The 16,620-nt window shown below is 38.6% G+C and overlaps 1 protein-coding gene across 1 annotated transcript; it reads right to left on the bottom strand.

The window, feature by feature from the left end:
* Positions 1 to 784: 784 nt before the first annotated feature.
* ints7 (integrator complex subunit 7) lies at positions 785 to 16,492 on the bottom strand. The gene is made up of 20 exons (XM_072687491.1): positions 16,315 to 16,492; positions 14,609 to 14,738; positions 13,695 to 13,841; positions 13,306 to 13,443; positions 12,472 to 12,518; positions 12,183 to 12,382; positions 11,491 to 11,613; positions 11,094 to 11,211; positions 10,033 to 10,167; positions 9,524 to 9,621; positions 8,764 to 9,003; positions 8,111 to 8,248; positions 7,698 to 7,904; positions 6,842 to 7,036; positions 5,569 to 5,672; positions 5,091 to 5,159; positions 4,502 to 4,634; positions 3,725 to 3,823; positions 2,852 to 3,037; positions 785 to 1,976 (listed from the first exon to the last, which is right to left on the bottom strand). Exons 1-20 carry the CDS (start codon positions 16,406 to 16,408, stop codon positions 1,659 to 1,661), a joined length of 2,919 nt encoding a protein of 972 aa, XP_072543592.1. The 5' UTR covers positions 16,409 to 16,492; the 3' UTR covers positions 785 to 1,658.
* Positions 16,493 to 16,620: the final 128 nt, after the last annotated feature.

Here is a 16,620-nt window from a genome sequence, read left to right as displayed (position 1 = left end):
AGCTCTTCTGTGCCTACATTCAAAGTGATCACTGCTTTGCATATACTGACATATACCTGAGAACAGCATGTTTCTTTATGAACTGTGCACTGCCGTTCATGTATAATGACAGTAAACCTGAGGTGAATTTAATTGAATGGAACTGGACTGAAATTTAGGCCCAATGTTATGTGGTAAAAGACCACATTGCCAAATCACCCCAATAAAGTTATGTAGTTTAAAATTTTGCTAAGAGGACAATTAGTTTTTTTTTGTCTTTTAAAATAAGACACCACCATGACTTCTGTATTTTAGTTAAAAGTGTGTGGCTGCTATAATGCTGTTTATGTGTGTTACAGCAGCTTATAACAGCCTGTGGTTTAACTGTGTCTTCTTGTGGTTTAACTGTCACATTATATTTATTATAATATATTATATTGTATTGCAAATGTTTGGGTACCCCTGTCCAAATGATATGTTGATTTGATTGCGCTTAAAATTTAGGCCGCGGTGTACGTTTTCCTGAATTAAATATATTGGAATATATTTTTTTACATGCCATCTTTTGTATAATTATTTTTTGGTTTTGTTAATTTGGTAGATATACAGTATTTGTACATTTAAAGGTTCAGAAGTGTGTCTCTATAGAGAATTTGACTTATTTACACTTAGAACTTACAATATATAATTTCATCAGGGGTGACCCCATCCCTTATCTGAAACCTTTTACACTTTTTTCACTTTATACATATACATATAGTAAATATTTGACCTTGATATTTGTGCACTTAATAATATTAAGGAATGCATTTACTCTTTTTTTATTGAAACTTTGACAGGTGGCATAAAAATAAGTCAGGGATAGAATGATTCTACTGTCCACCAAACACTTCTTACATATTCGCCCACAGTCCCTAAACCACACTCAGTACAACAGTCAGCTCCACAGTGCTTCAGCTTTACAAAGCAAATTGTGCAACACCTCGATTACTGAAAATGCTATTTCACATTCATATTTCAACATTAGAGCGTCATGCAACATCCGCTACACAGAGAGCCTTTAGTATGAAGCACTATCTCTTTACTGGCATTGGATGTAAGGAGAGTGTGCACTAAATATCATTATGGCCCTTCAATTCAATAGTCATGTAAACACTCCCCACAGTTAACCTGCTGATGCCTCATCCTGACTCTACAGGTCTAACATAGCTCTGCCCATAAATATATTCTTTGGTAGCTAAGTTAGAAAAAGCTTTCTAAAACAGTGGCAAACACTCTACTCATCCTACTGAATTTAGACTGGAGTTTAAAGTCATGTGTATAATGTTGAATGTACAGTGTCAAATGCTATGCTACGAAGCTGGACTGTGCTGTAGCTCAATTATACAACATCCAATTCAACTGTACATTTTAATTACATTTTAATCAATGTAAAAAATATATGTTATAAAATGAGCTACAGCTTCTCTGTTGGGCAGAGTGGTATTTTTTGACAGCATACTGTAAGAACTGTCCAACCTCATGACTGTAGCTACCAAAACATATAGCTATGTAAATGAATGAAACAGCTGCTGAACTGACCCATCTAAGACTCATCTTTTGATTTTGATCAATCTTTTTCAATTGAGGCATGTCCTCAAACCAGGCACTAACAGAGGCAGTGGAAGTTTGGCTTATAGTCACTGGAAGCGATTGGAGATGTTACGCAGTGCTGCCTGAGGTCCAGCCTGCTGCTGCTGCTGCTGCTGCTGCTGCTGCTGCTGCTGTTGTATCTGGTGCCGAAGCTGCTGTGAGTAAGGGTCCTCCAGAGACTTCACGGTGACCACACTCTTTGGGCCAGTCTTCCACTCCACTCCGCTGTCATCCACCACAGAGGCCTCCACAGTAACGCTGTGGCTGCCCAGGACAGAGAAGTTAAGCAGGAACTGGGTGCTGAAGTAGTCATTATGAGGCTCCACCCGCTGCTCAATCTCATTGGTCTTAGCATCGAGAGGAATCTAATAATGAACAGAAAGAGAAGGAGAAAAAGAATTTCTATTAAATTGACGCTAACTATAGATAAAGAACATAACTGAATTCTCCTTAGACTGGCTACTGGCTATTATTCACCCTTCATTTATTTAAAAATAAGAGGCTGTAATATGGTATGTAGGGATATGCCGATATTTTTTTTTTTGCTAATGCATTAATAATGAGCTTATTAATTCTTAAGCCGGTATCAATTCAATCTTTGTATTTCAACAGGTAATTTAGCTTTTTTATTTTAAATGATCATTTATTGGTGTGTTCAACACTGATGATCCTAAAAATATAATCCTGATAATATTTATTACATTTTTTTATCCTTAAAATACTTTCATCAGTTCTACCCTGCAGACACTGAGACATCTTCATTACCTTCTGAGAACAGGCTGTGGACACCGTCCATTCACAGTGTCTGCAGAGTGGAACTGATGAAATTATTTTAAGGATTAAAAAAAATAAATAAATAATAGGGACAGTGTTACATAGCAAAAATCAGAAGCAAAGTACTGGAAGTAGATTTGGCTAAATGTGGTCCTAATCCCTAGTAGAATGTCAACATTAGTAACTGTTTGTCATTTACTCCCCAATCCATATATGGAAAATATGGTTCAAAAGCAGCACCTTTTCAATTAATCAAGGGTGCAACGCCACAACCATTGATTCATTTGCATATGCTCACTCACTCCACCTACCAGTTTAGCCCAGCCCATTCCCCTTAAACTTATGCAAAAACAAAAAGATAAAAAAGTGAAATGTAAAATATGAGCCCTTTACATTTTAAACTTTGTATTCTGATTTTTTGAGCAGCACTGAAGTTGGATAAAGAGGTACACAACAGCACTATTACCTTAAATTCTGGTCCAGATTTGGCCTGCAAGGTGGAGCTCACATTGAGGCAGACAGATTGAATCTTCCGGAAGAGTCCAGGGTTGGAGCCATGCTGAACTACACCCTCCACCTTCAGAGTGAGATGCTGGTTGTTCTGCACTGGAATCGGCTCATTTGGAGTGCGAGGAGAAGGAGAGAGAGCAAGCTAGACGTGGAAAATAGAAACATAGTAAGAAGGTTTATCAGAGTTTGTTATCTGAATCAGCAACTGTTGCTCTAAACAAGTTACCGGCAATCAGGTAATTATTATTGTAGGTCCATTACTTTATTTGTTTTCATGTTACTTAAATAGTCAGTTATGTTTTTTTTTTTACTTTACTGAACCAAACTTCCATTTCAATAGCATGTGTTCAATAGCACAGTCATTGGTCACTCATTTTTAAATAGAAGATAACCTCCACGATCATAATGAATGTGTCATAACGAATGGGTCTGGGCTCAGAGATCCCAGAGAGTCTTCCCTACCCTCATTTAAACTTAATTAGCTTAGTTAGCACTTTATAACATGTAAAGCAGCATTGAGCTAGAATTGGCATTTCTTGCTCCTGGGCTCCTCCTACAGCCGAGAAGTGTAATTTGCACTTTAAACCACACCTAAAGGACACACTCTACAAAGCTTTTCTGAACAAGCTAAGATATACAGAACCGTCACTTAAAGTGAAAGACTTATGCAAAGAGAGACGGTAGTGTAATATTACAGGATTTTACACAAATAGAGGAGATACTCTCCTTTTTACAGTTAGTGGAGCCTCAACATGATATTGAGGCTGCTATTGTAAGGTAAATGCTGCATAATGTTGCTTTAAGTACAGTAAATAAAGCAGTCACGTACTTTGATGCTGGTTGACTGCAGCTTCTGGAAGAAATACCTCTGGAATGAGAGCGGCACTTTGAGCAGAGCGATGACGGCATCACACAGACAGCCAGTGTGCTGAAGAGAGAGAAGAGTGATGCATTTACAAGGTTTCAGACACTGATCCGTTGACAAAATGTTGAAAGTTGATGCTGTACCAGTCACCTAACAGGGCACGACTGCACTTGGCATTGAGAAAGTTTTCATTTTAGATCTTTCATAAAGGCCACTTAACTTTAAAATGCATATATAGAGGCTCCCAGCTGTGCCTAGGAGATCAAACAGTTCTTCCATCATTCCTAAAGTGATAGTTCAGACAGAATCTCCTAATTTGTCTCCCTTACCTCAATGTTCTAAATGAGCCAAGACATGTTTGGTGTCTGAAGTGCACTTATTTTCTTTTGCACTAGAGCAATGAGGCTAATGTAGCTAACACACTGTCAAAAGTACCTTTAAAAAAAGCTAAAAACAGTAGCTGCATCCTGAAGACTGAATTCAGTTCATGTTTAAAGATAACAGTGAGTCACACAGTGTCATTATGAGATGTTACTGACTTTTTTAAAATATTGTTTAAGGCCATTGTGTGATGATTAAGGCATGTTTTAGCGCCATACTAATTTGTGGGATTACATGAAATAATAGAAAGAAAAAAAAACAACAACAAGAATTTTAAAAGAGACCAAGTCAAACATTCACGTGTATACCAACAGGTTCTAAGTAAGACCCAAGTAAGTGACATTGGCCTTATGATGTTACCAGGTAAGACACAGGAGGGTGCTTCCTGCTCAGGGACTCCACTTCCTCCAGAACGAGGTTAAACACACCCATCATCCTGCGCTCATACTTGCTCTCCGCCTGAACTGAACCCAGCGTGCCAAAATCCTGGAAACTGGAACACACAAACAGGTGAAAAGCTTTTATACTGCTTCTACAGTTAGACTGGGTAGCACACACATACTCACAGAACATCAATGACATTGTGGTACTTTTTACTACTTACTCGAGTGTGCTGCCAAAACAAAAGTGGCGATACATTCTCAACCATTTTCTAAGTTAGCGTTACACTTTTGGAGAAGGGTATGTAAGCATTATAAACGTTTCAATTCATATAATTTCTAGTTCCTGTCCTTACAGTACATATAGGGGACCTTAAGTTACAAAAGAAGGTGGTCAAAAAACAACTCAATTGACCTTTTAGTGACTGTTACAGCTCACCCTCAGTCTGTTATAGTTAAAGCTGTAACATCTGCACAAATAAATATAAAATAAAAACCGTGTGTTACTGTGTTCCTTTCCTCTCGCTTCCCCTCTCTCTATTTATGTACATACATACATACATACATACCTGGCTGTGTGAGGGTCGAGTATTAAAGCTTCAATCACATAGGAGATTAGCAGGCAGCTTTGCTGTTGCCTGTTAAACATGATAAGGAACACATTCCACAGTTTTCTCAATTGGGTTTTGTTGAATTAGTTTTTATGTACACATTATAACTATTATTATTATTATTATTATTATTATCACTACAAGTAAAGGTTTAGTTAATAATGTAACCAATGCATATATTTTGTTTTGTTAACTTTGTGATAACAGTAAAACATAAGAGTGTAGAGGGAAGAAAAAAAAATAAAAAAATCACCCCATGCAAATTTTCCTAGATTCTTAAAAGTGTGAAGCTTACAGACTGCTCCTTGCAGCTCTGAACAGAGCAGGTAAGATGTAGACTTCAAAGAAAGAAGTGAAGCATTTTGTGAAGTCATTAAGTATGTATGGGTGTGACATACTAAATCTTCCTTTTCATTTGTTTCTCTTTGAAGGATACAGTTCAATATTGCGGAGTGTTGCAGAGTCGGCATCAAAGGATGACTGGTACAGATCAGCATAGCGGCCAGCAAGACTCCGAAATTCATCCATGGACAACTTCATCTGAAGAAAACACACACATCAACACATGGTCATGGTTACAGATTTACACTTTACACCATTTACACCATTACAAAGACTGGAGTCAATGTCTTCAGGATAGGTATGTATAAGTATGGATATGGGCATATGGATATGTTATATTAGAGCCATTTGGCTGGTTGGTGTGGCGCAACAGATAACACCACTACCTGCCATGGAGCTACCACATCATGTGGGAGACTGGGGTTCGATTTCCGGTCTGGGTGACTATGCTGTGCTACACCAATAAGAGTCCTTGGGCAAGACTCCTAACACTACATTGGCCCACCTCTGTAATACGAGTCACCTTGTAAGTCGCTCTGGATAAGGGCGTCAGCTAAATGCCGTAAATGTAATGTAAATGTAATGTAATGTTATATGGGCACAGTGCCATGCTTTTGCATTGAGATATGACAATGGTTAAATGCATTGTCACATGTTAGTTAAAAATTAAGCTTATGTTGAATCTTAGTAGTTTTTGAAGAAATAATGTTATGTTAATATTTATAATGACATTTAAATTCTGATAAAGTAGTACTGTGGCATATTAATAGGTTTCTAAAAAAAATAACATGAAGCTTTAAAAGGAAAAAAAACATAAATAAACATATATTAGCTGAGAAAGTCAAGGAGCCGTAAGAATGTAGTTCAAATAAATTAAAAAGGCAATAAATTTAATAAGCTTTTTTTCAGATAAGACCAAATTCAGTAGCTTTAAAATGTACAAATATCTGCACACTTACAAAAATATATATATATTTTTGTATCTAAATGTATTTAACTGTTTTTAAAATAACATGTTTAACAAACATTATTCTAAATAAATGTGAAAAAATTATATGATTTATATTTATAATTTTATAATTATATGAAAGTGTAGCACATGTAACATAAAAATATAAAATTTATAAATAAACAAAAAAAATAAATGAATAAATAATTATTAAATAAATAAATAAAACACAGAAATAGATCTCAACCCATCCAAATGGCTCTAATTAAAGAACATACTGGAGAACTAACGGAACGGAAGAAAGACAAATGGTGATTCTGACAGTGCATGCATATGTGCCCACTGGAGTGTGTAAGCGGGTGAGTGTGTAAGCGGGTGAGTGTGTAAGCGGGTGAGTGAGCATGTGTGTGTGTGTTACCTGCAGTGATATTCTCCCACAGCGCTGAAGCTCATTTCCGGATGTCAGGGCGATGGTGGTGGCGATGGCCGGAGGTGGACTGGTCTTCAGACTGTTGCAGGTACAGATGAGCTGAGCTAAAGCCTGCAGCGTGTCCATTCGCAGTTTTATAAACTCACACTGAAAGGCCAGTGGACTCAACGGGGTGCTGGCAGCCTGCAGGAAGATCAGGGATTTTATCAGCCAATGTACAACCCAGACATGAAAAGTCAAAGTTTCAAAACCTTTTCTTGTTTAAAGCTTTTACCATCCAGATTCTGGTGCACTGTGGTGCAATCATAGACTTAAATACAGGGGCAACTGCAGGGGAATTATTTCATTCATTTAATTAAACAGCTAAGCAATGAATGTTTGACATTATACTGTTTTAACTTATTTCTTTAAAATAGGTCATCAAAAGTCAACCAGTCAATGTGCCTGAAATTGTCTGAGACATGGCATAGTATTAGTAAGGCTTGTCTAAAAGTTTCAGAATTTACAAACCAAAGTTTTGAAATTAGTTGCTGATTATCTAAATGACCCATTTGTGTTTAATCTGCATGGACATAGGCACCGTCTGACATTTTTAGACTCTTGAATAAATGCAGAATTCATTTTAATTTGAGATAAATTATAGTTTTTACATTTAAAATGTAAAAAGGAGGTATTGTTGAATACTGTGATACATGTCATGTATTTATGTAAATAATGGTTTTGGGCACAAAAACACGTAAATCATATCATTGACCTATTTACAAGGCAAGCGTGCCTAATAAACTGGCAACTCACTAACTAAACACAAATGTAAATAAATAAATAAAAAAACACAGATCCTGACCGTGAGTGAAGCGAATCCTTTCTGGTAGGATTTCAGAGCCTCTGTGATGGCCCCCATGACCCCACTGTAGTCTCCATCCTCCAGACCGCTCAGACATCGCTCAGCCTGAGAGAACTCCATCAGACTGTTCAGCCAGAAGTAGAAATGCTCGGATGCAACTCGCGTCCGCAGGCTCTGGTACAGCTCACTGGACAGTTCATGGCAGCCCTGTACAGGATGAAAGCGGTTTACAACTACAAATTTCCTGAAGCAGTTCATAACTGATTGACTGACTGAATAATCAATCAAATTATTATTTAGTGTGTGGTCAGACATATACACCCCTCCTCATCACATTCAGAACATAAAGCATACACTGCGTGTTGGGGGCTACAGTGTATCTGTATTTATAGGAGTGTAAAAGTGAATCTGACCATGCGCGAGGCCTGCCGGGCGATGCGGTATACAGTCCAGCCGTTCGCAGAGACCTCCAACTGCTGCCGGATTACACCCTTCACCTCTGCACTCAGAGACGACTGACTGGCCACAAACACAACCGTTGCCATGGAGACCTGCCAAACAGATCTCATCACTACACGGAAGCAAAGCATTCTTGAGACAACAGTACCAACAAACCTGAAGTCCGCTGTCCTTTTAAAACATTTACACTTCACGATCTTTTGTGTTTCGTTTGGTTCTTTTAAAATGTTATTAGTCCTTCCTTTACATTTGTTTTTATCTTAACCTATTTACTTTAATTTTACAGAAAAAACATTTACTGACCTTGTTTTAATAAAAGGAAAAATATTTGTTTCAACAGCAAGTCGGTTGGAACGGTTTGGGACTATATTTGGGACCACACAGTCCTGGAAAGAAACTATTTTTCCTTTCATTGGAGAAGCCGTCCCCAAAACATTCACTAAATTTAAGCTTTAATAACCCTGCCAACAAGCCTCAGTTGGGATCAACTTCCTCCTACTTTCTGTATTTTTTTTTTTTTTACTTTTTCCACAGTGCTGACATAGACATACACACAGTGTGACATCCTCTAATCTCTAGTTTTTTTTTTTTTTAGTTTACTACTGACCAGTAGTTCTTGCTGTTTCTCTGAGCTGGTGTGGCTGACGCTCCTGTACAGCTCCACCAGATCTCCCAGCATGCTCTCCCCCAGGACAGGCAGCTGTGTGGCGATGGCCGCCAGGGCATGACAGATCAGGATCCGCCCCACATCGCATGCATACCGCAGCTGAGCCAACAAAAACTCCACACACGCCTGACTGAGGTGAGGACGACCCTTCAGCATCCGCACCAGAGAGGCCAGCGCAGTCTGAGAGAGAGAGAGAGAGAGAGAGAGAGAGAGAGAGAGAGAGAGAGAGAGAGAGAGAGAGAGAGACAGAAAGAGAGAGAGAGAGAGAGAGAGAGAGAGAGAGAGAGAGAGAGAGACAGAAAGAGAGAGAGAGAGAGAGAGACAGAAAGAGAGAGAGAGAGACAGAAAGAGAGAGAGAGAGAGAGAGACAGAAAGAGAGAGAGAGAGAAAGAGAGAGAAAGAGAGAAAGAGAGAGAGAGAGAAAGACAAAACTCAGACAGGTTTAAGGTGGCGGTTGCTATTAGTTTGTTTAGCTACGGACAACATTAGCATGATGCTCTATGCTAAGTGGTGGGGTATAACCTTCATTACTGTGTACATTTGACTTTCCACCAAGATATAACTGCAATAACAGTCAAAGGATGCACCAATACTGCACTAAAATATAAAGAATGTATAAGGCATTTGTTAAACTGCACATGTGGAGAGATTTATTGAAATTAGCAGTTTACTATGACAGTGCTGTCTGTGCTGGACTCACTTTAAGCGTAGTCTGTGCAGAAGCGCTGGGATCCTGACTGCATAGAAGTAACAGCGACTCCATCCCCATCACTGTGTCCTGCTCTAACTGAACAAAATCTTTAAAACACACACATGTTGTAATACAATTTCTTGTTGCCATGGCCTATATGTATCACTTACATGTAAGCATCTATAACTACTATTTTCAAAATATACAATATGCACTATAAATGTAAAAAGATTCAGTTGTTTTGGAGCATTTCTATTGGTCCATTCATCATGAACCTTTGATGTGTGCATGTGTGTATATATATATATATGTTTGTATATAGATGTGTACACACACACACACACACACACACACACACACACACACACACACACACACACACACACACACACACACACACTAATTTCACAGTGAATGGATCAATAGAAATGCTCCAAAATAACTGATCTTTTTACATTTATTTCCATTCAAAGTAACAAATTCCTCCTGTTTTTCCTCCATTTTTACTACCGGTTTACCTTTCTCTGGACAGGAGATGGCGATGTTGGCCAGCACGGTGATCCCATGGGCTGCCACTGCCAGGTTGCTGTGGTAACAGCACTCCTGCGCCAGTTTAACCAGGTCAGTGAGGTGAGGGGCCGGCAAGGATTCACCTTAAAGACAAGAGCAAGGTTACCCAGAACGTTCCACAACAGCATCTGTAACTGACCCAGTATACTTAATGAGAAACAGCTGTGTAATGTTTGAAACAACATAAATGAGCAGAAACAATGTATGACCTCAGCTACATTGTTACTGGCAGGCGATGACCTCCCTTTTAAAGATGATCACATGATGTGTACACAACAGGGACGTAAGAGCACAGCATATTGTATATTTTAGATAAGGCTCCTGATTTGATACACACAGTTATCATCCAGTACATTCAGCACACGCAACCATGTTCATTTGCTTGAGGTTAGAATGTTAGCTTTTCATTAGCTTCTCGGTCAGTCAGTGGAGCTAGCTAAACTCGGTCAGTCAGCGCTGTGGTTCTCACACTAAGAATATATCTTAGCTCTTTTCTCTCACATCACATCACATTTATTTTTTTTAATGTGATTTTCATTTCTTACATTATAAAGATCCATTTTTTGTTTAGTGTTTAAATGTTGCTAAGAAATCAGTCTGAGTGGATTAGCTCAAACTCCACTATTCTCCAATATTGTACTATTATAAAGTTAAAGTAGTAAATCTACAACAGACTAATCTTTAAAAATCAGACAGTTACTACAGTTTACTACAGGATACTATACCAGTAAATATTATACACACAAAAAAATTATTATTACAAATATCACAACTTTAAAAAACAGGACTCTTCAGCAAAGGCAGCGGTTCTATAGAGAACCATATGTATTTATAAATGGTTGCTTTCCTGGTTAAATTATTCTTCATATACAAGGAAACCTTTTGTAGATGGCTCCTTTAAAGACGGGTCTGTTTAGTTCCACCGTTGAGTCGATAAACCATGTTTCAGTACTATATGATTATATACACAGTGTAGAAAGTTCAGTGTAGAAGATCAGAACCATCTTACCTGTAGCAGGGCTGAAGTACTGTTTGATGGCGATGGTTCCAGAGAGAGTGGACAGGACCGAGACCATGCCCAGCTTTAGAATGTTGTAGGGGGTGCTGAGGGCACACTCGCACAATGTCTACAACATACACATACACAGACATGTTTTATTCAGCATACAGCAATGGGTGAGGAACTGAAAACCTGAGCAGATTTCCCTGCACTAGAACACATAGACTAAATGAATCAGGTGTGTGAACAGAAAATTACACAAAACTGTGCAGGAATTCTTACATTGATCGACTCTCAAGTAAATAGCAACAACAAGAGTCATTTTCTAGTAGTTCTCAGATATTAAGTTAATCACAGTTTTATTCTACTGTAATCCTCGTTTCAATGGACGCGTGCAGGGTTTTACCTGGATGTTCTTTTTTGTCCACATGTGTGGAGCTTTCTTGGCCAGCAGTTTAAGGTCCTGCAAAGCGAGTCTTTTCACTGCTTTTCTGGGGTCGTCCTTCAGATACTGCAGAAGCAACTGGATCTGGGGAATAAAAAAAAATCACATATTTAACCATTTATTCTCATGTATTATGAAAGAAGATGGTGCAATATTATTTACTGTTTTTATTTTTAAAAGTTATCATTTTAAGTATTACACATGACCATAGGCAAACTGCATAAGATTACTTGATTAACTTCCCAGGGATGCACCAAGGTGAGAATTGTGGCTTGGTGCTGATATCCAATATCTAAGTACTTTTCTGCTGATGTTGATACATTTATGAAACATTTATTTTAATTGACTTGGATACATGTTGCAGAGAAATCGAATGTTTATTTTTGTCAAATAAATTAAATGTTGATATTTAAGTGCAGTGGACCAGCTTTGTCTCAAAATTCTGCTGATACAGATATGATTTTGCATCAATCAGTTCTTGTTGCACATAGTGGAGCTCTTTTGTCCTTCTGTAACAGTTTTGGTAATCAGTCAGTTTTTGGTCAGGCAAAACCTGCTTTTATACAAAAGAAGACAATTGGAAAATGTCATGATGTGATATTCCTAAACCTTCGACATACTGGATACGTTCAGTATTTGTAATCAGTTCAGACCTGTTTGGGAATTTCGATGAGTGATGAAGTGGCCAGCTGGGTGAACGTGTGCAGGCTAACGATGACCATAGGGGTGGATGGGTAGGAGGACACCAGCTCTTGCAGCAGCTCACGGCTACTGGAGGCCAGAGCAGCATCATGGTGCATGTACTGCAGCATGGGGATCAGCTTCAGCTTTAAATCCACTGGAGTGTCCAAGCCTGAGAGGAAAAAGTGGTAATGCTTAACGTTAACTAAAACATTGCTGAATTTGCACAGCTACACCCACACAATGAAGCAGAGGGTTTACCTTGAATCATCTCACTGATCTTGTTGCAAATTCCTGCTGCAAAGTCTCTGAAAGTGAGGAGATCACCAAAAACATGAATAATCTCAAATATTTATACTGCAGTTAAAATCAAATCTGCTTGCAATCAAATTAATCTGAATCTTTAAAGTCAATGAAGCAGCAAAATCATCACCATAATAACAGTAGTACTGATTATACAGGGGTGGGCAATAGGACGATTTTAATGGTAATTAAAATTGTAATAAATTAGGCCAATACCAAAAAGCACAATGTGCTGCTTTCAGTATATTGTGGATATTGTAAGTAGTTAAAGAATACTTGCCAATTACATATTTCATTAGACAAATGATAGTTCATGCTGTTTAACTGAATTTAGTGCAGCACAGTGTTTAAAACTTCTAAGGAAAAGTCACTGCTCTATGTTTCTGCATATTTTTTAACACTGATTCCTTCCTTCCTTTATGTATGCTCCACATTAATAAACCTCAGAGTAGGGCTGGGCAATAAAAAAAATAATCAAAACTGACATTCAGAACGTCCATTCGGTGTAATCTTGCCCATCTTGATTATTTCAATTTCTGTAGTCATGTTACTCTGCCCTGTCCGGTCTGTGACATGGAAGCAACATGGAGGAGAACTGAAACACTGAGCCTTGGCTTGGGCAGCTTATAATCGTTCATTAATTGTAATCAAGGTCAAATGTTGCCCAGCACTTCCTCAAAATATTGTGATGCATATTGTTCATGTCCTGAAGTATTGTTATGTTATATTTTTGCCTAGCTCTATGATGAAACCCTCAACATGGTCAGTGTGTGAATTTCTGTGGGATCTTACTTTGATTGGGATGAGAAGCTGGCAGCTGCGAAAATAGCCGCCTCTACCTCAACGTTATCATGCGAGTCCAGACTCTGGCGGATGCTGTGATGGGCATTTTTCCTCTCTGGGATAATGGACGCAAGACTGCCCAGCATTCTGTCATTGAACATTAACAAACACATGCATTGAAGCCACAACAGTCATCAATTTAATTTTACCTTTAGAAGTCACAGTCAATGATAGTTATAGTCTGTGTTTGTAAGTAGAAGAGAAGATATGCTACAATTTGAGCTTGATAAAAAGTGCTAGTCTGTATTGTTAACCAATCACCTACAGTATAGCTCTAATAGTTCAGCTGTCTGCATGTCCCAGCAAAACCTCCCTGCAAAAGAAACGGTTCTCTGTACCTGAGAGTGATGGCTCTGGCGACAGGATCATTGCTATGAATGACAGAAAAGACCCGTTTAACAAACTCGTCCACGTTCAGAATCTTCTCCAGGTGCTTTTCGCTCTGCTGTGTCACTTTTAGCACACATAGCCGCAAGAAGTTATTCCTAAGACGACAAAAAAAAAAAAAAAACACAGGTTGGGATCTTTTTAACATCACTGATCACAAGTACGTTAGTAAATTGAAAATATAAACAATTTCAATATGTATTAAAAAAATTAGAAAAGAAAACTAATTTAAGATACTGTATGTAGGTCCCATGTCCCTTCCGTGGTCTCTCATGAAGAAGTGGGAAAAAGTTCTGCTAGAGCATTCATTTTAATATACAAAACTGCTCAAAACTTAGACTTGTGCTGAAGCTGAAAATATGGGCATCTTTGTGCACTGATTGTGTGTGGATGTGTGGCACAAACATTATTATCTTAACATTAACCCATCAACACAAGGCACATATTCAGAGTATTACAATTGTCTACATCTAAAACTGTATCGAGACACTAGTGTTTCGTATGGAACTGATTTGGTGTAATCATTACACCCCTACAAAACCTTTTCTAAAGAAATATATATAAGAAGTTGTCCATCATAAGGAAGAATACCTCAACCAGGCAAAGATCCTAGTCAATACTGGAGTTGGACTACAGTTATTAATATCTATTAAAACTCTACAGGTGTATAGTTGTAGCTCCTAACCATCAAAACATGCAGTGCTAGCCATAACGAAACTCTCTAAGTAACTTAATAATGTTAACATATTTTCATTATTGTGTTATTACAAATATGTAAAGGTAAATCTCTGCAAAGAATAAGAACTGATAAATCTTCTCTTGCTTAGATTAAAACATATTAACAAGTATTTTACATAATACATACCCCAGTCTGAAAATGTCAGCCAGTTTCAGAAAGGCAGAGTTGATGAGGATGGGGAACGGATATTTCTGGAAGAGTTTGGGGAAAAGGACCACAGCTTCACACTGTTCCCCCAGTTTACAGGATCTCAGTCCTTGGGTTGACAGCATGTCATTGAGTACAGAAAAAAAGACTGTTAGCAACATAAAAAACTAAGCTAATTCTATGCCATCAAAACTAGTAGTACATTTCTATACTGTAATAAAGCAAATTTCTTTACACTGATACCATTGTTTTTACATGGTCTAACCTATAGTAGATCAATCCCCCTTCTGTATTACAATTCGTAAGCGCCTATATCAGTTCATCTTTATTATTATTATTATAAGTCTTAAAACATAGTGTCCACACAGTCAACATACAGAAACTATGCTGGGGCCCTAAAAAACACCTCATTTACATATATCTGCCTATTCACCCTCTAGCAGTTTAGCTCTACCCACTCTCCCATGCTGATCCTCTAGTGTTTCAGCTCAGACTGCTTTTTAAATGAGACACAATACATGAAAGAAAATCAGAGCTCATTTACATATCTTAAAGGAGATATTTACATATCTTTAATAAGGAGATATTTACATATTTTGTCTTGAAGTTCTAAAGAGTCTTATAGGTGCAGCAACAAATACTGTGATAAGTATAAGGCATAAAACACCTCTACAACAATGGCCATGTAAAGGTGAAGGTGCACGTATTTTGTTGTGTCTTCCGCATTTAACTCATCTGTGGTAGTGAACACACACACACACACACACACACACACACACACACAAACACACACAAACACACACACACACTAGTGCACTAGGGCCAGCGAGTACACACACACACACACACACACACACACACACAGGCAGCCAACTCCAGCGCCCGGGGAGCAGAGAGGGTAAAGGGCCTTGCTCAAGGGCCCAACAGTGGCAGCCTGCCAAGCCTGGGAATCGAACCCACAACCCTTGTAATCAACAGCCCGGTGCTCACAACAGATTTATACGTGAATGAAGAGAAACCCGAGCTATAAAAAATGAATGGCATCATTTATTACGTATTATTATTATCTTGTGTTTGGTAGCTACATAAACTCATACAAATGTCTTAAGCAGACCTCGAGAGGAAACATAAAATACAAAAATAAACTACACAATACTGGGATGAGAAATTAGATATGTGTAAACGCTTCACCACAGGACGTTTAGGTCTTTGTCCCATTGCAGAATTACCAATGATTAACCATAAGCAGAAGACTATGATATTGTAAACATAGCTACCATCGTTTACACAACTGCACTTATGCACAGTTGCACTTACACAAGCACTGTCAGGGGACTAACTGCCAGCTATATTTATCCATATATTTAATCACACATAACCAGCAGCTTCAGCGTGTAAACATAGGACTGTGGATCATTTCCACCAGCGTGGATTCATCTGGATCAATAACTTTCTGCACACGCTCTGTAAATACAACTCCAGTATTTCTGCAACTTTGGGGCAGCTGTGATGCTGCACACACGGGCACATATCGCACTGTGGTCAACTCTTTGTGTAAGTGGACCAAAACAATGAGCTGAACTGAATGGAAGTGAGGCTAACCGGTCAGTGCTAACCGGTCCCCCCCGTTACTTTACTGTGGTGAGCTACGGCTAGCCTAGCTGTGTTAGCATTCGCCTGCAGACCTTTGTCCAGCTCCATTAGGGCTGAATTAGCGTCCAGCTCCTGCTCTCCATATCCAGCCTCCGATAAGAAGGACCGCGCTGTAGAAAGAGACATTTTTAATCAAATGAAAGGAGTTTTAACGCGTTAACTGGTGAAAGCTGCTCGACACATTCATTCTTATCTCTTATTCTCGTTCTCCTCAGCGCTGTGCCGCACTGCCGCCTCCTGCAGGCCGGAGGTTCGGGCTTCACCATTGACTGGATGTCATCTCCACAGTGGATTCACTTCCATTAGCATTAGGATATAGCGCTTAGACAAAATACACA

Source organism: Salminus brasiliensis, chromosome 1, assembly GCF_030463535.1.
Source record: "Salminus brasiliensis chromosome 1, fSalBra1.hap2, whole genome shotgun sequence".
Lineage (NCBI taxonomy): Eukaryota > Metazoa > Chordata > Actinopteri > Characiformes > Bryconidae > Salminus > Salminus brasiliensis.
Note: the sequence above shows the minus strand (reverse complement) of the source record. Positions and strands in the feature narration are given on the sequence as shown.